Below are 22,459 nucleotides of genomic sequence, written 5' to 3' on the forward strand. Positions count from 1 at the left end.
GTGTGACAGAAGCAAAGGTAACCAACTCAACTGTCAAGGAAGACAGGAGGGAGAGGGAGGAAATTAAAGGCAGAAAAGAGGAAGACAGGTGAGGAAGGGTGACAGTGTGTGAGCACAGGGTGAGACAAAGACAGGGAGAGCATCTGACTTCACTGTAGACAGAGAGAGGATATTGAAAGGGACAGAATAAAGAAGGTTAAGAGGGGAGAGGAAGAAATTAGGTGAAACTGAGCAGGTGGAAGCAAGAAAACAGGAAATGGTGTTTCAGGTGATGATGTGTCCTCTGGCAGCCACACCGGAGGACACGTAGTGCTCTGACCTGGTTTCACCTGAGTATTTGAAGACACATCCATTCACACACGGATGCTTGGTCAGAACTTGGCGTCACTTTCAGCATCATTTTCTTAAGTTTTTTTTTTTAAATAATGAACCGCTACATTTATTAATGGCAGTAAAGTTGCCAGGAAGTGTGTGGTTAGGCTGGATGGCGGACTACCCTGCTTGTTGAAAAATTACACTAACGGGGGTGTGAAAGGGTCCTGACCGTATGACCGGTTGCTCGGTACAACCGTGCTGGTTATGTTGTAGTATTTAGCCATTTCCATGGCTCGTTTGCTGATGGACCTCCATGGTGGCAGGAGAGGATGGAAACAGAAACAAAAAGGTGGCAGAAAAGGCAACATCAGCAGAGCTGAGACTGAGATGAAAGGTGAATGTATTCAGGGAGAGCGTTTACCTTGGTTCAGAGCGAGGCTGGAAACTGTGTCTCATTTGACAGGAGCAACCCAAAGATTGACAAAGGGCAGAGGGAAGACAGGAGGTAGAAAGGAGGTGGCAGCAAGGGGTGAGAGGAAGGTAAAGGGGGTTGGAAAGGTTGGAAACAGTGGCTCATTTCCCTGTGACAGTAGCAGATCTGAGCAAAGGGTTTGTCAAAGGAAAGGACGAGGAGAGGGATAAATGAAAAGGGAGGCGTTGGCACAGAGTAGGTGGAGGGGATGAATGAGTGGAGGGTGAAACTGAGGCAAAGCGACAATGGAACCAGTGGCTCATTGGTCATTTTGCTAGTTTCCATCCAGCTGTCAAGTGAATTTTGAGCAAAGTTTTGAAATGTCGCAAAAACTAAAAGGCAACTTAGATGTGTTTCCATCAGCCAGGGTGAAACCATTTAATGGGCTTCCTGAATGAAAAAAATACACCCACCAGAAAAATGGAAAGAGCCTTACACGGGTCAACGACCACTGGGCAAGCTGTTATTGTTCTCGATAGTGCCATTTAGTTTTAGCCACATTTCAAGAAATGTACTTTTACACTGGAGTACGTATGATCTGGCCTTTCTGGAACATTTCTGGTAGTTAGAAGGTAATTTTCAAATACTACTTGGCTCCATATTTTACTGGTACCTCCAAAATTGATCAGATGATTTATTTATCTTCCACAAACCTTTTTGTAAAAAAGCTTTTTCACAACAGTTAAGTCAGCAAAAAAACTCCCGTTCACTCTTGTTCAGCCTTTGCATGTAAGGACACATGAAAAACAAACCAAAGGCTCTATTAAGAAAGAGTTAAAGCTGCTGCACTGAAATGGCTTTCAAGGGAGAGGTTAGAGGTCTAATTTAAGAGTCATAAAAAGGCTAAATTCTGACATGATTAGTCATTTGTTTGAGCATCAGACAAGAAGACTGACGTGTGCTTTGAGTCCCCGTGGAAGAAAAGGTCGGCGTTTGGGCCGAGAGAATCGGGATAAGGGTTGAACATAGCGTAGGCGATGGCGGGGGAGGGGGTTGCTCCTGGGACGGTGGCTGAACCGTGGCAGACTCTGAAAGAATGAGACTAAAGACAGACGTTGACGACGGCTGACGTTATCGCTCGTTTTCGGACTCGCCAACATCGGAGCGCGGCCTTTTCCCTGCGTGCGTCCCACTGCGGCGCTCCCGAAGCGAATTCACCATGGGTGAGTCATTGGAGTCGGTCGGAAAACGGCTAGAATGTCACGGCGCCGGGTTTTGAGGACGGGGCATGAGAAGAAGGAGGAGGAGGGAAAGGATGGAGGGACGGACGGACTGACAGAGGGAACTGGCAGGAGGGCAAAAATGTGATTTAAATGGTGAAGTTTGGGGCAACGAGCAAAACATTTTAAGAAAGTGGAACAAAGGGCTGCACTGTCTCCATCTTCTTCATGTTTTCCTCTCTCATGTTCTCGTCTTCCCACTTCATTGATCTTTATCTACTTAATAATTTTTCATTTTCTCTCTAACAGGCACTAAAACACAATTTTGGCCTGCAGACACACATATGCATACACACAAACCACATTAAAGGAACTACAATGTATTTTTACTACTGATTAGTCATTATTCTGTTTTATTTAATGATAAAACTTTTTTTATGTCAAAAATAATGGCAGTATTCTTGTATGTGCGCCCATGCCGGGGGTAGAAAACAATCAATGTAAATGAAAAACTAAAGACATAATAAGTATAATAAATGTTAATAAGAATTACTTAAATTTGTACCATTAACTGCAAAATTAATGAGTGGACAAGATTCAATATCACACTAAGCAAACCTTCCAAAGAAGCTAACACTGCTCAGGGAACGTAATTAGCTTAATTGGCTATTAGCGTGTAGTGATCTGGATTTTAATGAGGTAGCAAACTTTTATTTTGTGCTTTTAACCTGTGAGGCCAGTTGATGGTCTGGGACTTTGTGTAGTCTGGGTTGGTGTCATCGCTGCTGCTAGCTGCTGATGCTAACTCCATGTGTCATGTTAGCTAGCTGGATTCAGCAGATGTTTATTAGCATTTAGCATTTAGCAAAACATAAAATCAATCGTTTTACTGGTTCACAGCCACCTGCTCCTTTAAATATTGAATATCTCCATCACAATATTGATACACTGTATATATGATATGTTTTTTTCCACCACCCAATCTACTAAAAATGTGTCGCTAGCAACTATTTTTTAGCTTACATTTGACTGAAATCACTCATTATCTAAATCTACTTTAATATTTTCTATCTATTGACAGCTCAACTTATTGTGTGAATGCTAAACATATCAATATACAGGCATCAGAAACACACCCATATTGTCAATTTAATTTCTAAATGGATAAAACATATTAAATGGAGCTTTTATTTTAGACACACACATTAAACACACTCTCTTACCGTCAGCGTGTCGAGGCCTCTCTCCAGGTACGTCCCGTACTTGTTTTTCTGTCCGGTTGAGGCGTAGAACTTACTCCACCAGTCCATGAACTCTTCTTCCTGTTGGCCACATGTTCAGAGGTCAGAGGTCGGCAGTTTGACAGTGGACTGGAGATAAGTAAAAGCATTAAAACATGAAGATGAATATTCTGGAAATGTGCACATTATTTAGGTTTGTTGTGTTGTGTACCATAAATTGAGCCAAACTTTGTATTGTTATGTTTTAAACCTCAAATTCTTCTTTTTTTTAAATGTTTGCTCTGAATTAATTATTTTCTATTTTCTTCTTATGACCTTTGACCTTTTTTAAAAGACACAGAAAGCCCTGTAGCGAGTGCTGTTTGCCTTTGAAGAGCAGCTCAGTGTCGGGCTCAGAAATAACCTGCTTCTCATGATTTTTCCAATGATCGCATAGCAACATGGAGTTAGCCAACTCACGTCAACACAAGTAAAAATTGCCTCTGGTGGCTCCATGGCATTAAGGTCATGGTATATGGGCATTCTGAGGCAATGGAAACGGGCAAACATTGGGATGGGAACAGGCACCAAAGAGGACAAAACCAACATGGACATAAGAGGAAGCATGTTACGGCAATAAATAAATAAATAAAATACAGAGGTTATGTATGTTTAATACGATTGAAGCGAATCCCTTTGCTGCTGAGCTCTTTGCATCTCTTCGCTGTTACACAGAAATGTTCTGCGGCACAGAAAGATTTGCCACATCTGTTGTCTTTTCCCCTGAGAGAGCAGAGCAGGTGGGGTGGAAACTTGAACCGTCCTCCTCACTGAAAACACTGATTTATTGTGTTAAAATGGTCTCATTTTGTCTGTGCGTGGTTGCCAGATTCTTTGACTTATTTTTGTCTCATGGTGTGTGTGGTCAGCATCACTGACTGAAACCAGAACTTGTCTTCAGGGACTCCATATACTCTGAAGTGAACTTCAGCTTGTCTGGGGACTGCGGCTTTGATGTTTAACCTCCTTAGGATTGGCTGGTGTGATAATAAATGTGATTCAGACAGTGAGGGAAGAGATGGGACGAAGTCAGTACTTTGCAAGTCACAAGTCTTGGCTGTGGAGTCCAGAATCAAGTCTCAAATCAAGTCCAAGTCTTAACCTTTGTGCTCTGAGTCCTGATTTCCAATGTGGTTGGAAAACAAGTCATAGGAACTAGTTCTGTTTAAGAATAACACAACAATTACAGACACCTCTAATTTCACTTTTGAATGATTTTGCATGTTGTCATGTGGTTTTTGTTCATTACAGCAAAGTCTTTACATCTGAGTGCGATAATACAAGGCAGCATCTGTTGTTTGGCTGCTGTCAGATTGACTCATAGTATATACACTGCGAGGAAAATGAAACTTATAGCGATAGTATCTATAGTCAGTGTATTTACCTGCAGTAGATTCAGATCAGTGCACTCTCAGTTTAGAGAAGCAGAAAACAAAAACCTGTTTTAGCCATTTTTAGCCAAAACAGAAAAAACCTAATATCAGTTGAAGTGTACTTTATTATATTTATATAATAATAATATTTGTAATATTTTCATCGCTTTATCTTGCAGTCGAACAGCACTTTCATTTGAAACTACAGTTTATGAGCAGAACTAACATATTCCTACGCACAAGCACAACTACGGCGCGTACTGTATTACTCCACAGAGCTAAGCGTAGTTGTGCTTGTGCGTAGGGATACAGTAGTTCAGTGGTTGAAAAAATGTAGTTCCATGCAGATGGCAGCACAGCAGGACATCGCTCAGCTTCTGGCTCTGTTCTCCTGCTGCTTCTCTGTGGACTGATTCAAATCTACTGCAGGTAACACACTGAGTACAACGCACAGTCCCACGTCAAATAACCTGAACTATCACCTAAAGTTTCATTCTTTAGGCTTCTTCTATGTCTAAAGACAGGAAACATCACAAGTTCTACACACATGCACAATACGTTATGTGACCTCTCACTGAGCTTATAATTTAAAAAAATAAATCTCAAGTTTGTCTCTTTCTCATATGATTAAAGAAATCTGCTCACAAACTTACCCACTGTATCATCTAGTGCCCACGTTAAAGAGTAAAAGACAAGTTAGACAGAAGTTAAATTTCATCACACACAGTACACTCACTCCATGACAGACACACAAACGCTGACACAGTGTAACCGCACACTAAAATAACAGGATTAAACACATTTTAAGTAGCTTTTCAACACATTTCTTAATAGTTATTCTCATAAGACATTAGGGGTTTCATTCCAAAATGAAACATAGGCCATTTGAAAACAAAAAAAAAAAAAAAGAAAGAAATCCCTGTATTACAAAATGACCGCTGGCATGAGAGGGAAGGCTGTTAAAGTCTTACTATTACAGCTATGAGTCACTCTGAGGCCAGTGCTCACAATGTCGTCCTGTTTTGGAAGATGAAATATCTTTGTTTTTCAGATGTTGACCGATGGCCTTTTGTGGCTTGGAAACAAGACATTTTAATTTATAGATGACATGATTTTGTTGGGGGTGGGGGGGTGGGGGTATGTGTCGAACATCTTTGAATGAAACCCTGTTATTTGCTTTTATCAGGACTTTTATTTTCTCAAGTGTGAAGCAGCGCCATCCATCAAATTGACTAAAAGTCTGTTCACATTGGCAACACGGAGCAGGGAGCTTTTTTAAACATTCATTTTGAGGGATTTTCTCACAGAAGTGAAACCTCTGTCTGCCCGAGTGTGTGTGTGTGTGTGTGTGTATGGACGGCAGCCTATTGGCCCTGACGCAACAAGGAAACAACGACTACAAAGATGGGGAATACCGAGGGGACAGATCAAACTACCAGCCTACCCCTTCACACACACACACACACACACACACACACACACACACACACACACACACATAAAAACATACATTTCTGTTCGACCCGTCCCCGCCCTGCAACCTTCAACCCTCTGAGGAACACTCGAGCTTAAAACACACTTGTGACGCATGCACCACTTTTTCCTTTGTGTGTGTGTGTGTGTGTGTGTGTGGACATAAATGTAGAACAAAAGTGCTCTTATGGCACTGGGTTGGTGTGGAATCCCCTTTCTCCTACTTCCCACAGACTCAGAGACACACACATGTAAACACACACACACACACACACACACACACACACACACACACACACACACCGAAGAGTGGAAAACTATGGAATTCCTAATTTTTCCAAAGTGGCAACATGGCATGGAAAAGGGTAGCACGTGGCATTTAACTAGGACATCACACACACACACACACACGCATGGCGCTCAGTGTGTGAGGCGTGAAGTGTCTGGTGTGTGTTAATGCGTCCTCTGTGGGCAGCCGGTGCCAGGCATTGATGACAGGGGCGCCAGAAACTGTGTGTGTGCGCCCACCAGTGTGTGTCAGGGTGTGTTCACTCAAGTCCACGACTCCTGATTCAGACAGATTAAGGCCGCTGGTGGAGCGTTCCAGACTGCGACGTGTATTAAGTATACACTCAAGAGATCGAACACACACACACACACACACACTCAGGCTGCAGTGGTCTGTTCAGGGTGTCAGTGCGGTTTGCAGCCTATCATTACGCCCTGCAGGGAAAGCCAGGCTAACCAAAGCAGACTGGCACTGCCAAGAACTCTGCGAGCAGAGAGGCTGGATTTACATAAGAGCTCCGAGCTGCTTCACAAACGCTTTTTGTGGGGAAATCCCTTCCACAGCAAGGGTCAGAGGTCAGAGGTCGAAGCAGCAAACCTGGAGCTGGAAGATGCGCTGTAGCAGCATCCTTCAAAATAAAACTCGCATGGTCCAGACTGAAAACTGATGGAGCTTTGTGTCAACAAAAGTGTAAACACCAGTGACGATCTGCTCCAGGATGCTAAGCAGTGTGCAAAGTTCATTATGAATATGAGTGGGAGAAAAATTTACAACCATGGCTCAATGGAAAAAATCACCTGCTGAGGCAACTGGTTGGAAGAACAACCAGCAGACTATTGGCCGTCCACAGTATGTGATTGGCCCCTCCTGGATTGTGGGACACTGGGGGCTACTAGTGGTACAAAGGTTATGAATTGGGACTAAATTCCTCAACCACAATTTTTTAGATTTACAGGCCTTGTTGACCCATTACGTCGTATTCTGTCTAAAATGTGGACGTCTTAACTCTAGTCTGATTTAAGATGCAGCTTCAGTTTTAGACAGGGAGGTTTGGTGCCGAACCGCTGGGCCATTAAAGCCAAAAACCTGCACTGATTTTCTTTGACCCCATTCTGTATCTCCAAAGTAAACTAGTCAATGTGAGGAATGTGGAAAAACTGGTATAGATGTTTCAGCAGTGCTGTTTGTGTGTATTTGTCATTCCCTCCGTTTGTGGTTTCAAGGCAGAGCACCAAACCTCAAGTAAAAATCTGTGGCATTTTCACATAAATAAATGTCTTCTTTGCTATCACTGATTGACATTGCACAGTAGTGACTTAATCTACGTCCCGCTGCTGAAAGCTTTTCCATTTGCTGTGAAGCACTCGTGCTGCCTGCTACTTCTTTTCTTGGAAAACTCCTCTGATGTGCAGGAAACGGTGCACAACAGACTTTTGAATTTTGGGTTGAAAGTGAAAGTTCTTCAGGTGTCAAGGTCACATATTACCGTTGTTCAACCATTGTTGCAAATGCAAAGCAGGTCCTCACTTCCAAATATTTTAAATGTTGTCTTAAAGGTCCCATATAATGTAAAGGTAGGTAAAAAGGAGAATAATTTATTTTCACTATAATTCCATTTATAAGTAACACAATGACACAGTGTTTGACTATTTTGGTCATGGGTGGATAAACACTTCTTGTAGCAAAACATCTAAAAGAAAACGCGTACTAGATGGAGTTTAAGGGTTCTTGATGGGAAGAAGTTTGAGAACCACTGGTTTACATAACCTACACATCTAAGGGCCCATCTGTATGTTTTAAACATAGTGTTTATCAAATCATCTAACAGAATCTGAAACCTCCTCTTGCACCACTGCACCTGACAAATTTTCCCAAACGCCAAAATCTGACGATCACATCCACCAGATGTGCAGAGGTCATCTGTTTTTTAAATTCTCCAATATCTGAGTGCAACACCAGAAATATCTTCATGGAGATCATCACGTCTCATCCTTCAATACAAACACATCTAAAGTTTGTTTTTAACAATCAGATGATCAGATGAGACATAATACGAACTCGTTTGTCTCAAGTAAACCAAGCCTTTCAACTGGCATGAACTGAGATCTTTGGCCACTTGAGGGAAACTGGAACGAGCCGAAATCACCAAACGTGTCTGTTTTTGTGCGTCACGCAGGGATAACTCAGAAGTATCTGATACGCTAAAGTCTGGCTCCTGAGGCTAACGGTGAACTTGTAAAAGCAGTGAACCCATGTCACCCAGAGGTGCACGGACACATTCGAACGACTTTCTGGGCAGCAAATATGTGCAGCGTTCAGATACTGGAGGTGAACGGCAGCTTACATCAGTCTGTGGCTGAAATTAGCAGAACAAGAAAAACAACAATGATTTAGTAAGCTACTTTGACATCTTGTTTCTGGTCACACTGCCATTATAGGGTCATAAATGTGTGTTTCATAAACCTCAAAAAATGCCACAAAGGCACCTGGCATGAAGCCATTTCAGTTGGTTTCTCTGGTTTGAAAGCAGCCAGGAAGGATTTATGGAAGCAGAGGCAAACGACAACATTTTCACAGTGAGATTTTAACCAAACTTGACTGGTTTTTGGCGACGAACTGGAATAGTTTTGATGAGAATTAATGTTAGAGGAGAGACACGTTACAACCACAATTATTTAATGGGCACAAATTCATAAATAGCACCACACCAATAGAAGACGTAGCCGCATTACATGGAAGTGACTTGACAGCTTTTTCAAATACAACTAAGGAGTGAGACAACAAGCGGGAGATTGGCTTGAACCATGATAAATACCATCATGAAGCCCGGACGCTGCAGATGAAATGTGACACACAATGTTCATTTTCCATCCCAGCGATGTATGATCTTAAATATCTCGAGTAGTTTGGGGGGGGGGGGGGGGGGGTTCTGAGGAACCACGACCCTACTGACAGCCGATCGTCTTAAACATTTCCAACTCTGAAACTAAATCCCACTGATCCGCCTTGGACGGCACACACTACTAAGCGCGCACTCCGCTGCAGTAATCTGGTAATCATCAGACATACCCAAGACCTGTTTTTCTGGTCACAACCCAGAGATTAAGAAGCCATGACATGAGATATTAGCCCTCCCCAATTCTGCTTTCTTTATTTCAGTCAGATTTTTTCAGATTTTTTTTCTTTCCCTCTGCTTCTCTTTTAGTCACTTGCTCCCTCTCTCATTTATCCATCCCTCCCTCAGCTTTTAGTAATTGTCTGCTTACGGAGAGTTGTGGTGTAGAGGATCTATAGCAGCTCTGTTGACTTTGGCCTCGTCTAGACAGAAAACCGAGCCTTTAATTTGACTTGTCTCAATATCTGACCCTTAATAAAACAAATATCTTTGTTTGGAGAGAAAGGAATCATCCCCAATTACTGTCGACGGGGAGGGAGAGAGCGCTACTGGATGTGTGTATTTGTGTGCATAGTCTGGTCCAGGTCAAGCTTAGTCTTCAAATTGACCTGGCTTAGATAAATAAAATGGAAGAATGTAACAAGGAGCGTGGGCTCCCGCTCAAATCTGGGATCCCATTTCTTCTGCAACCGCACAGCTCGGCGTGTGGCGCTCTGTAAAACCCTGATTTCTTGAGTAGAAAGTATTTTCCTGAGCCGAGACCAAAAAAGAAAAAATGTGAAAAGTTTCTTGTTTCATCCGAGAGCGAAAGAACATTTTTCTTCGTCTTTATCTCATTCCTTCCAGATCAAGCCTCATCTCTCCACAGCCAGGGTTATCCGTCAGTGTCTCACTTAAAATAAACTTCATCAATAAAATGGCTTCCACCCTAAATGAGGAAAAATGTCCTGACCATTTTTCACAGATTTTCTTTATTTTTTGTTACATATATTCATCGGTTTCTATTCATTTCTGTATTTGTGAAAATCAGCTTCTTTTCCATTACAGTGAGCATCAAGTCAGCTTTAGTAATTAAAGGACTTTACATTGCATTTTCACATTGTTTGGTAATAGTTTAAAGGAAAAGTACAATGTTTTGGAAAATAGTTATCTTAGATGAGTTATCTTTTAAAGTGGTGGATTATGGTTCCTCTGGACAGAGCTTTATGCTAAGCTAAGCTAACCTGCTGCTGGCGGTAGCTTCAGATTTACGGTGCAGACATGAGACTGGTGTTGATCTTCTCATCTAACTCTCTGAAAGTTACCTTCCTATGTTATAGGAGAGCAATGCTAAATCAGAAACTCTTTTAAAGACCCATCAGAGACTTTACATGGTCCAGGCCCAGACAATGAGTTGATGCAGACTTGATGTTTACTGGGATGGACAACAAAACTCAAGCGTGAACAGTCAAGAGTCTGCTCACAGATTTTCATTTTTCTTGAAATGCATGGGAACCAATGGCTGCATGGAACAGTACAAAAATACATGTAAACAGTAGCAAAGTGAGCAGTATTTTAGTCATTCGCAGTAACTGGCTAGAATAACGTAAAACCAATTACATGGTTCAGTGAGTTTAACAGATTTGGTCTATTTACTTGTAAAATGATGAGTAGATAACTAACAAGAATTGACATGTATTCATCTGTTGTGAACCCAGAAACCCACTGGCTTGATCTGCACCACAGGCCACCCACACTCAGAAATATATAACCTGCATTTTTCATTAAACCTTTGATAAAATGACACCTGTCAAATGTGAAATTAATGGATTAAATATGAGGAATTCAACTTACAGAACCGCGTTCATCCGCACTGCTTGTTGCCAATGTGAACAGATCTGTATAAAGTATCAAGTTTAATGTTTATTGAGTTTATCAAATGAGAATTGGGTGAAGGAAGATGTGACAAAGACGGAAAGAAAGTAAGACCATATATGTAAATTTGATGGATGCTTATAAAATAAAGGATTAACGCAGGCAAATGGAAATTATGTTTGACATCCAGTGTTTGAGCGTGAATGAATGAATGAGTTAGGGGATGAGTTTGTTACCTACATGAAGGCTGGAACTAGAGGTTGAAAGGTTAATGATAGCAGAACCGGCTCCATCTGCAAACTACAAGACACAAGCACACACACATATATATAAAAAACATACACACTTAAAGGTTAGCTGGTTAAATTAAGCAATGAACAACTGCAGCATGTTGTATACAAGAAGACAAATTGTATGAAACAGGTAATCAGTCAAAAAGTAGGCGTGTAAGGTTATAAATACATTAAAAACACACTGTGTTGTTGAACACTAACATTATTTGACATTAGATACTAACATCACCAAACATATTAGTGACTCAAACACACAGAAACACCATCATCACCATCATGTGTTCTCTCAAACAGCAATAATTAATCAAAAACCCCTGAGTCCAAAAGCATTTTCGCGAGGGAAAAACTGAGTGTGTCGCCATTTTTCTTTCCCTGGGAGGTCCCGCTCTGCGATGTGCAGACAGCAGTGCCCGGTTAACGCTGATCGGGCGCGACAAAGCCCCGATTAGAAAGACAAAGTGTTTACATGAGGTCACGGAGCAGCTGAGCACATGGAGGAACCGGGGAAGAGGACGGGAAAGGGTGAGGCAAGGACGCATCCAAGCGTGAATACAAACAATGTGGGTAAAAACCATCCAAGGAACAAAGTTGGGTCATTTACTTTGGGTTGTTCATTATAACTAGTAAGACATTTAAATTAAAGACCTATGAGCTCACACTGAATTTGTTTAACCTCATTCATGATACTGTTCTCATATGTTCATCTTCACGGTAAATCCACTCACATCACAGCTAAACCAGCCAAAAAGATAACATCGTATTAGTAGCTTGAACAGCCTGTAGCGGTCACCCAGCAGTAAACATGCTGGCAGATTAGTTCGCTAACAGGGATTGTGGTGGTGCTCTGGAGACTGTCCTTCTGTAGAAAACGAGCCCACAGGTCGTCTGTGCAGAAGGTTATTACGAACCATAGTTACGTTTTGTTGCTAGGCGACATCTAGTGGTCGTAGTAATGATGACAGGAGCAAAGGGAAAAGTGCGGAGACGTAGTTTATAGAGCGACAAAGTCCACGTCAGGAGGAGGTTGGGGTGGATGGATGAATATGACACAGGAGAGCGGTGTTCGATTCCCATGTGACAGTAGCAGCTTATATTGTTTCTATTATCCATGACCGTTCGTTGCTATCATTGTAACCATGACAACAAAGATCGTCCAATGTTGAGGAAGTACTTATTTTAACCCAAACCACCATCTTTACCTAAACCTAACCAAGCCATGACCGTTATTATGGTAACCATGGTGACTAAGGTAGGTAAGCCGTTGTCGGTAAAGTCCGCATGTTTATTAATGTAACCATGACAACCAGGGTCTAGTATGCCTGCCGCAGTAGGGGCGCTATCTCTGGAGACACCTCCGTGGGTTCAGAGGGTTGATGTTGTTGTGATGTTGGCAGAGTTGTTGACTGAAAAACATCTGTTAACACCTTAAAACAACACATTTATAACCGAAACCCTGTGTTTCTAACCAGGTGTGATGTTTTTGAAGATAGCTGATGAAAAGATGATGCTGGTTGCATTATGGGAAACTTGACCAGCACTTCTAAACTGGGGACTAAAAGTCAGGATGTCTCAGCCTCTGCTCCATCAGTTTTATCCATTTATTTTTCAATCTGTGAAATACTGAATTTCTGAAGTGACCTTTTAAATAACAGCAGAGTTGGGCGGTGACTGATCCATGTTTAACCAGCATCAGAGGGCTGTGACGGATCTAAATGGATTTTTAGATTTACACCTCAGTCAGTTTTGATACTTTAGTCATTCTAAAGTCAACTTCAACTTCTACAATGGTAGAAGAATCAGATGGAACGATGCTGCCTGTTGTTCAAATTTCAGTAACTGTTTTAAAGTGATTAATTGCTCGGACGCGGTAAAGATCTGCAAACGTTTTGAACTTTCAGCTGCAAATGTGTTCGCCGGTGGCGTCACTGTTATTGTATCCAAACACAGTTGTTTTGGTGTCAAAGCACTTTAATTGGACAGTGACGTTAATGTCAGGGTGCGTGTATTCATCTCAACATCACACACACACACACACAGGAAAATTAGCTTAGCTCATACTGTGCATTTCGGACGTCTGATGTCACCGTTTAATGCCCCCCACAAAAAAAAACAAAAACAAAACACAACAAAACAATTCAATTTTTTGCATCAACACAAGAGACGGGAAAAACGGTGTGTGTGTGTGTGTGGTTTGGGGAGGGGAGGGGGGCAATGTCAGAAGTATGAGGTAACAACTGTATATTACAGACAGTCCCATGCTGTCTCAACTTATGTCTTTGTGTTATGGTGATGTGTGTGTGTGTGTGTGTGTGTGTGTGAGGCTTTGACCTTAACGTTTTTTGTTTAAAACTAAAATTATGACTTCATTAATGCACAACATTGATGTGCATGTATATGTGTGTGTGTGTGTGTGTGTGTGTGTGATTATGTGTGTGTGTGTGTGTGACTGTGTGTGTGTGTGTGTGTGTGCATTTTTGTGTGTGCGTCTATGTGTGCGTGTGTGTACAGATTAGGCTGTTGTGGCGCCTGTGGGTTACGGGATAACAAAAAGAGACACACAAAGAAATTAAAAGAAAGATGTAGAGCAGAGAGGATTTAAGGATCACAGAGCGGATGAGTGGTCGACCGACCACAACAATGAAGAGAGAGAGAGAGAACAACATGAGGATGCCCTTTAATGAGCCACCACATTAAAACAACTGTCAACTTGATACACAGAGAAGGACAGAAGGAATGAGACAATAGACTGAATGGATGAAGAGAATTAAAGAGGCAGAGGGAGAGAATGTGAGAAAAGAGAAAAATGGAGACAATGAAGAAAAAGCGATAGAGGAAGAAAGTCAAAAGGGAAAAGAAAAAAATAAGACAAAAAGGTAAAGAAAAAGCTGAAGAGAAACAAAAAGGCAGGAATACAGGAAAGACAGAAAGAGAAATAATAAAGGAAGGGATGGAGAAGAGAAGAAGAAAAAGATAAAAACATGAAAAGTGAGAAAGGTAGAAGAGATGTAAAGACGAATGGGAAGGAAAAGCTAAGGAGGAGGGAAGGAAGGAAGGAGTGAAAGAGGGGTGAAGAGAGCTGGACAGCAGAAAGGAAAGAAGAAAGGGAAGTAAGGACAGAAGGAAAAGAAGGAAGAGGTTTATAGAGCAAAGAAGTTTTTGGAAGGATGAAAGAGTGAGAGGAAGCAAAAAAAGGGAAGGAGGCAGTAAAAAAGGGAAAGAAGGGAGGAAAGAAGGAAGGAAGGAAGATGAAAAATGGTTGAAAGTGTGGATGTACAGAACTGTACAAGAGAAGGAAGGTGAAGACAGAAAGAAGGAAGGAAATAAGAAAAGGAGGGAGGGAGGATGGAAGGGAGAAATGAAAAAGGAACAAGGAAAGGAGTGAAAGAGGGACGATGAAGTGTACTGGAAGAGGAGGAAGGATGAAAAGAAACAAGAGAGGAAGGAAGGGAATAGGGAAGGAAGCAAATGAGTTGTACAAGGAAAAGAATGAGAAAGGAAGACATGAAAAAGAGAGGGAGAAAGAAGCAGGAAGAAAGGACGGAAGGTAAGGAGGGAGGAAGAGGCAAGGAAGCTGTGCATGGAGGGAAAGGAGGGAGTGAAACAGGGATGGAGAAAGTTGTGCAGGAAGGATTAAAGCAAGGTAGGAAGAAAAAGGGATGAAGGAAATCAAGAAGGGGCGAAAGGAGAGGAGGGTAAATTGAAGGAAGGCAGCAAGGAAAGGAAAGGAGGACATGAGGAAGGAGGAGTAGATGAAAAAAGACTGAGGGAGAGTTCCAGTGCGGTCCTGAGGGGATAATGAGACAGAGGAAGACTAACAAGGACCAGACTCTCTGTGTTTGTTTATACACACTGTAACACACACACGCACACACACGCACACACACACAACACGCACACAAACCACAGGGTCTGCCTTGTATATCATCGACAGTAGCAGAGAGATGGGGTCAGATTTTCCCCTTCAGCGATCACCATGAGGAAGACTTCACTGAGACAAAGGAGAAAGAGAGGGGGAGGAAGAGGAGGAGATGAAGAGGTGGAGGACTGGGAGGAGGGGGGGGGTAGAGGAGAGAGGAGGAAGACAAGACAGAAGAAGAGGAGAGGAAAGGAGATAAGTGAAAGAGGTAGGAGACAAAGGAAAAAAGAGGATGATGAGAAAGAAAGAAAAGATGGAAAAGTAGAGAAGGAGGGAGGGCAAGGACAGAGGAGATGAAGATGAGGAGGACCATGATGGGAGAGAAGAAGACAGGAGGAGAGGAGGACAGAAGAAGATGTTAAAGAGACGGAGATGATATGAGAGAAGGAGGAGAAGATGAAGATGGAGGAAAATGAGGAGGCTCTGGAGGAGAGAGGGAGAGAAGACGAGGAGATGAGGTGAGGATGCAAGAAAACAAGGAAGTGACACAGGAAAAGGAGAAAGGAGAGAAAGATAGAGAGCGAGGGATACAAGAGTTAGGAGAGGAGATGAAGACAAGGAGAGGAAAAGGTGAGAGGAAGAAGATGAGGAGATTAGCTGAGGATGCAAGAAACAAGGAAATGACGCAGGATAAGGAGAGGAGAGAGAGAGAAGGATACAAGGGAGAGGAGATGAAGAGAGATGAAAGGATGGAGAGTAAAACTGAGGAGAGACGAAAGGATACAAGAGGTGATGAAGAAGGGAAGGAGAGGAAGAGAGGAGGAATAGGTAAAGAGAAATAAAATCAAGTATAGTGAGGTGAGAGAAAAAAGAGAGGGGAGGATGAAGAAGAGGGGAAAAAGAGAGGAAGATGTGAAAAAGAGTTGACAGGAATCACGAGTTTGAAATTCTTTCCTAAAAAAATCCGAAGTCCTCCACAGATTCACTGTCTTTGAATGTTACTTCAATCTTCTTAAAAGGGCCAATCTGGTGGTTTTCCACGTTGTAGCCCATTAACTTCAAACCCTGCCCACTTAAACATTACTGCAGGACATTTTCCAACGTATGCTGCACTGTCTGCACTGATTTCTCACCAGGCAGCCACTGGTTTCACATAATTACAGTTCATACCAACTGGAGGAGACATTTTTAAATTAACAAATCTATTTTATTTTCATTTATGTTAAAGAAATCTCACAATATTTTTGGGAAATGCGTTTATTTGCTTTGTTACCAAGAGTTAGATGAGGAGATTGATACCACTGTCGTATTTGTGCATTCAATAAGAAGCTACTGCTAATTTAGCTTAGCATAAAGACTGGAAACAGACCCTGACACCCCTGTAAAACCACCCGAGCCCTGAGAGAGAAAGATTAAACAAACGAGGTGAGTTTTGGAGATGCTGGTAGGCAGACTGGTAGCTTTATGCTAAGCTACGCTAACCTGTTGCTGGTGGTAGCTTCATATTTACGGTACAATCATGAGAGTAGTATCAATCTTTTCAACCTTTTGATAGACCTGTTTTCCATCTTTTTGCTAAGGTTAAGATAAGATAAGATAGGCTAAGCTAAGCTAACCATCTCCCGGCTTTAGCTCCATAGTCATGAGGGTGATATTATTCTTATTTAACTGTTCAATGGTTACCAGCACCTGTAAAGTTCACTTATTAACAGGTCATTTCTCTTTTCTTTAATTCATAAAGGTTGATAGGTGGGTGTTGTCACCTTTGCACGGGGCCAGATTAGCTTTTCACCCATTTTTAGTCTTTGAATGTCGTCTGAATTGTATATAATCTGGAGTTTAGCAGAATTTTTCAAAGCTGACGTTCTGGTCCGGAAATAGGATTTCCTTAACTCTACTAACCATAATTTATCTGCCATAACCACAGTCTATTACAAAGAGCAGCATGTTAAACTGCTGTTTTTTAAATTAATCCAGGGTTTTGCAGAATCTTCCTAAACTGACGTTAAGGTGCAGAATGACAGGGTTTAAAGCACATTTTCATTTTTGTACCAAGGATTCAGCTCAGATTCAAGCCCACAATTCAAATAGTACTATTATAAATTGTTATTAATAGGGATTACTTTAAACATTCGGATTTGTTTTGTTTTCTATCCTTCCCTCATGTTTTGATGAAATAATATTGGCTTCAAACATAAACAACATTAATATGAATTCATTTTAAGGTTGATTGTAAAAGTTTAAACACTGAAGTGACTGATATGAGGTCAGTGATCCTTTAAGAACCACAATTTAACGTTTTAATAAGTCTTCGACTGTCACTTATGTTTCTGTTGTTCGCTTCATTCCTTTGTCCTCTTTCCTTCTTTCTCTGCATCTTTTACTCCACTTTTTCGCAGTAACGACGTACTCCCTTAACTCTGTGTCCCTGCTCCTCTTCTTATTCTTAGTAAAGGCAACGACGACAACGCTACAAACACAATGAAGAGTTGTTGTTTTTTGTTATTTTTTAATGGACTTTGCCGCCACAGTTTGATGACAGTGCATTCCTCAGCCTTTCCAGCCTCTTTCAGTTCTCTTTGGTACAAACAGGATTACTTAATAGCTGCGGTTTGTGTGTGTGTGTGTGTATGTGCGTATTTATAGGGCATTATTTATGTTTGCCCCCACCAGCAGAGTGTATGACAGCCTCGTGTAGTCTGCCAAACCAGTAAGACCAAATTATGTTGTATCCTGATTCTATACAGACCTCTATTCTCTAATAGTAACAAAGAAACTGTTTAATAAGCCACAACAGCGTGTGTGTGTGTGTGTGTGTGTGCGTGCGTGCGTGTCAGACGTTGCTTTTCTGTGTTTACAGACTCTGCGTTTTCTCAGTTGACAGTAATTGACCTAAATCTCCATCCTCATCACAGTCGGATGTTGGAAATCCTCGGTTGACATGTTTGCAAAACAGGTTTAATAAGCAGGCCAGATTTAAATAGAGGACATATAATACTGTTTGTAAGTGTAGAAAACAAACCTGGTTAAGAATCTGAATTTTATGTGCTTTTAATGTGCTTTAACTTACTAACCCTACTTCTGTAAGCTTCCTACACCAACAAGCCAGACTGTTAAACAAAAAGGATCTAGAGTAATAAAGGGGTGATAACGGTTAGGGGACAATCGTGGTAATGGTGTATAAAACCATGTTTGAAGAGGAAACAAAAAGCTCCTGTGTTAAAGTCAAACATTTTGGTGACGTATCCATCCACCACAACATCGTCTCTGATTTCTGGCTCTTTGAAAACTTCATTTTACTTTTGTTCCGGTGATAATTACTGTGTTACGGTGTTTGGGCTGGAGCCTGTTCTCTATCCTCCGCTTTTATTCTTCTTCTCTATTCTTTAATATTGTGGAGTTTTGGTTCTAAAAAAGACACAAACTCTTTGATTGAGGTGTTTAAAACTCACAGATATGCAAGCTGCAGCGAGGGGTAACAAGCTGACTTGTATTATGGGTCACAAGCAAAAAAACCAAAAAAACCTAATGACCGTCAGAGGAGAAATTCATGTCACAGAAAGATTTTTATTCTGAAATATTTTTAGTGTAAAGTCTGTAAAAATTATATAATATATAATTGATATATTGTTGAATGATATATTAGTTTGTTGACTGTATTGATTTTAGCAGTCAAATGTATTTTTGTGTATGTTTGTCTTCAAGAATGTGAAGTTGTGTTACCTTTGCATGTGTGTGTGCGTGATAAATTGTAAACTGTGTGTGTGAAACAGGGAAAAAAATAGTTTCCATGTTCCATGAAAGAAAAAGAAAGAAAGATAGAAAAAGAAAGAAAGAAAGAAAGACAGAAACTGAAGGGAGGAGACCACTAAAAGTTTTAAACTTGGAGAAAAGAGACAAAAAGAAAATGTTAATGATTGGTGACGAGCGCGAGTCTCGTGGTCGCCGCGGCAGCCACCGACCACAGAGACGGTTGCCATGTCATCATGTCAGAGCATGTTTATTTATGCTGCTGTACCACTGAACACACACACACATACACACACTTCAACCAAGATACACACACACATCCAGACTCTCCTTTTAATCAGCCCTCATAACTGTACGAATGCCATAGCACACACACGCACGCACGCACGCGCACACACACACACACACACACACACACACAGATGTTCCCTGTGGAAAGATGAGTGTTTCATATTTGCCCTTTACACACCCGACAAAGCTCACATTTACACACTCATACAAAGATGCACACACATACTCAGATAAACACATTGATGAAAATGTCATGACACACACACACACACACACACACACACACATTCCTCAAACATGCATTAGGAAAATCACTGGATCACTGGTTATTAAGCCGCCTACAGTAGTTTCAGCTGTAATTGAGAGCAACTGGAGAACAAAAGTTCAGCTGCAGTTTAACAAAACCAGCACAAGCAACGTTCAGACTTTCACTCAGTAACTGTGATAACATCTATTGATTATTGATAAATACTGGATATACCTTGTTTCAGTTACTGTGAAGAAAGAAAGAGCTCGGTGAGGACGACTAGAGGAGCCTCATGTTATAAACTGTGTTGTTTCTGTCTTTTATAAGCTTTCAGTTGTTTGGACAAAGGTTGTTTTCTGTTTCTTGCATCTGGAGGAATGAACACACATCATTCACTGCACATCTGCCCTGTCTTCATAACATCACCCATATATCTTAGTATGAGTACTTCAAGTAATTAGAGGTAAGATGTTCGTTATTTTATGCTAACTACAGGAAGGAATGATGTCGAACTTGCACACGCATTTCCTCTGTTAATGCTAATTTTAGCTAAGTGGCAATAACAAACCTTACAAAGAGGTCCTTTAAAGAAAACAGACAGGTCAGGGAAATCAGAGAGTACTCAGAGGCAGGCTAACACATTCAGGGTTTTATCTTATTACAAAGCAGTTTTATTCACCTTTAACCAGCTAACTAACAGATTAGTTTTACCTGGTCGGGTACCAGCGGCTGCTCATCGTCGATATCTATGAAAACCTCCCCGGAGGTGAAGTGGGGCGTCTCACCTACACATGCAAACACACATCAGAGAGAGACTTTTAACATTAATGATCAGTCCGAGACATGTGCACATCCATCCACCTCTCCGTGTCTTACGTCTCCATCCCTCCTCGTCCTCCTCCACCGCTGCTCCTTCCTCCTCCGGGCTGCACCGGTACTCCTCCAGCGACTGGATGGTGCACTGACCGACCACCGGCTTCCTCCCAAACTGACGGTTGTCGATGACTTTGATGACGATTGGCGGCATGTAGAGCTCCTCACGGGGGAGTCTCTGTTGAAGAGATGGAAGGAATGACAGAAAAGAGGAGAAACGTGTGATGGCAAAAGAAGAAAGGGAAAAAATATAAAGAAAGAAGATGTCTTCTCAACCTACAGCTGCACCGGCTTCCCTGACACCTAACTTTAATTGGTTATGCCACCTGCCTGCCTGATGCTGATTGGCTATGGCTTCTGACTGTCTAAAGTTGATTGGTCACGCCATGGTGACCGTCCAATCAGGGCATCGTTACACCTCAGCTGACCCCACCCTCGTGAAAGGAAGAAGTGACTGAATTCATTGAGGAAGAGATTTGATCTTTGAGAGAGAAATCAGGGCACAAACGTCCCTTTGACTTTAAAATAAGTGTTTACATGTAAAGTGACACCACCAACCACTGAGTGTCATTAAATGTCAACACAGCAGTTTGAATTATTGTCATTTTCAAAGCAGACATGATGAAAAAAAAGCGTGTGCTAGTGCCACTTATCTGTCAAAAAACTCCTGGAATCCTTCCAACAAAAAGGTTCTTTTAAAAAAGCTTTTTCATTTATTGTTTTCATACATTGTTTTTATTTTTGTATGTTTAAGACTTAGCTTAAAGCTACTTTTTTAGCATAATCAAGGAGCTCAAAAAGAGTCAAACATCTTAGGAAAATATGCTTAGATCAGACTGATGCAGCTCTCATGTCTGTACATTAAATATAAAGGTAGAGCTAGGATGTAGTTATCTTAGCTTAGCATAAAGACTGAGAGCAGGAACAGGGACAGCTGTTAGCACCAAACAACACGTTTAAAATTTTCTAATGAACATGTTATATCTTTGTTTAATCAGTACACAAACAGAAATGTAAAACACTGACTTTGGTGTGTTTTACATCAGTTAGCTACATGTTAACTACTTCTTGATCAGTAGGTCACTGTGACTATTTAGTAAACCGAGAAATAGTTTGAGCTTGTAATAAAACTACAACTTCTTTCCTTTCTGTTTCTGTAGGGATTAAACTAAAGACGATATAATGTTAATTAGCAAAGGCTAGCTGTTCTGGTTCCAGTCTTTATCCTAAGCTAACTCATGTTTTGTGTTTGGTGCACAGCTATGAAAGTGGTATTAAAGTTCTCATCACTATCAAGAAAGCAAATTCCCAAACTTTTCCTTCAAGTTTTGTCAAAGCCAGAGAGGCCACATTGATAAAGGTACAAATAAATACAGAAAAATCTTTCCTGCTATAACCATCTAAATCAGTCTGTCTTTATGAGCCTCTTTCAATTTCAGAAACTGCCATTGTAGTTGTGCATCTTATAGTTTATACGTCTCAGACTGTGTAGCAGCGACTGGTTCAGCCTCAGCTGACAAACAGACCATCACTTGACCTGCCTGGCTTGTTGAGGGTCTCCTGGTTGGTGCTGATTACATAAGTGTCAGCTGACCAATGAGAGGCCAGCAGACTTCACATCGCGTCACGTTTTCAAGAGCCTCTCAACACCGTCACAACGAAGCACTGACGGGATCAGCTTGACTTCACTTGACCTCTGTGGCTTTTATAGCAAGTTGAGGTGAGGCTAAAGATGAACGACGAGCAAAGGGGGGGCATATGTTAGACTCGATTTCCACAATTGTCTCATTTAGCCAGGCCGGCTCAAGAGAAAAAAAAAAAAGATAACTACAATCCATTTGACCTCTCCGGCTTTAAAAAAGGCTTAAGTGTGGCTGATGATGCTAAACTCACACAATAAACTGAGAGAGCTACCATTAGGTGGTTAGACCTTTCAAAGAGTCATATTTAAGGAAACTATGCACATGACATTTTCTTGTGCCCCTGTGGCAAACGAAAACACTTACGCAGTCAACTTAAGACTTTAATATTGTTAAC

At 41.4% G+C, this 22,459-nt stretch overlaps 1 protein-coding gene across 9 annotated transcripts in view; it reads right to left on the bottom strand.

Annotated features, from left to right (window-relative positions):
- The window catches only part of dysf (dysferlin, limb girdle muscular dystrophy 2B (autosomal recessive)), a 78,678-nt gene that overhangs the window by 22,275 nt on the left and 33,944 nt on the right, over positions 1–22,459 (bottom strand). For 6 of the 9 annotated variants that reach the window (XM_071460067.1, XM_071460070.1, XM_071460071.1 and 3 more), the window contains 4 exons: positions 20,426–20,600; positions 20,261–20,334; positions 11,353–11,412; positions 3,171–3,269 (listed from right to left, as the gene is read on the bottom strand). In XM_071460067.1, the coding sequence (XP_071316168.1) occupies positions 3,171–3,269; positions 11,353–11,412; positions 20,261–20,334; positions 20,426–20,600 (408 nt within the window). The remainder of the gene's footprint in view (positions 1–3,170; positions 3,270–11,352; positions 11,413–20,260; positions 20,335–20,425; positions 20,601–22,459) is intronic. The other 3 variants (XM_071460075.1, XM_071460073.1, XM_071460074.1) reach the window with 1 other exon arrangement.

The sequence above is a fragment of the Trachinotus anak genome, unplaced genomic scaffold (assembly GCF_046630095.1).
Source record: "Trachinotus anak isolate AG129_WGS33_773 ecotype Australia unplaced genomic scaffold, CSIRO_AGI_Tana_v1 ptg000023l, whole genome shotgun sequence".
In the NCBI taxonomy this organism is placed as follows: Eukaryota; Metazoa; Chordata; class Actinopteri; order Carangiformes; family Carangidae; genus Trachinotus; species Trachinotus anak.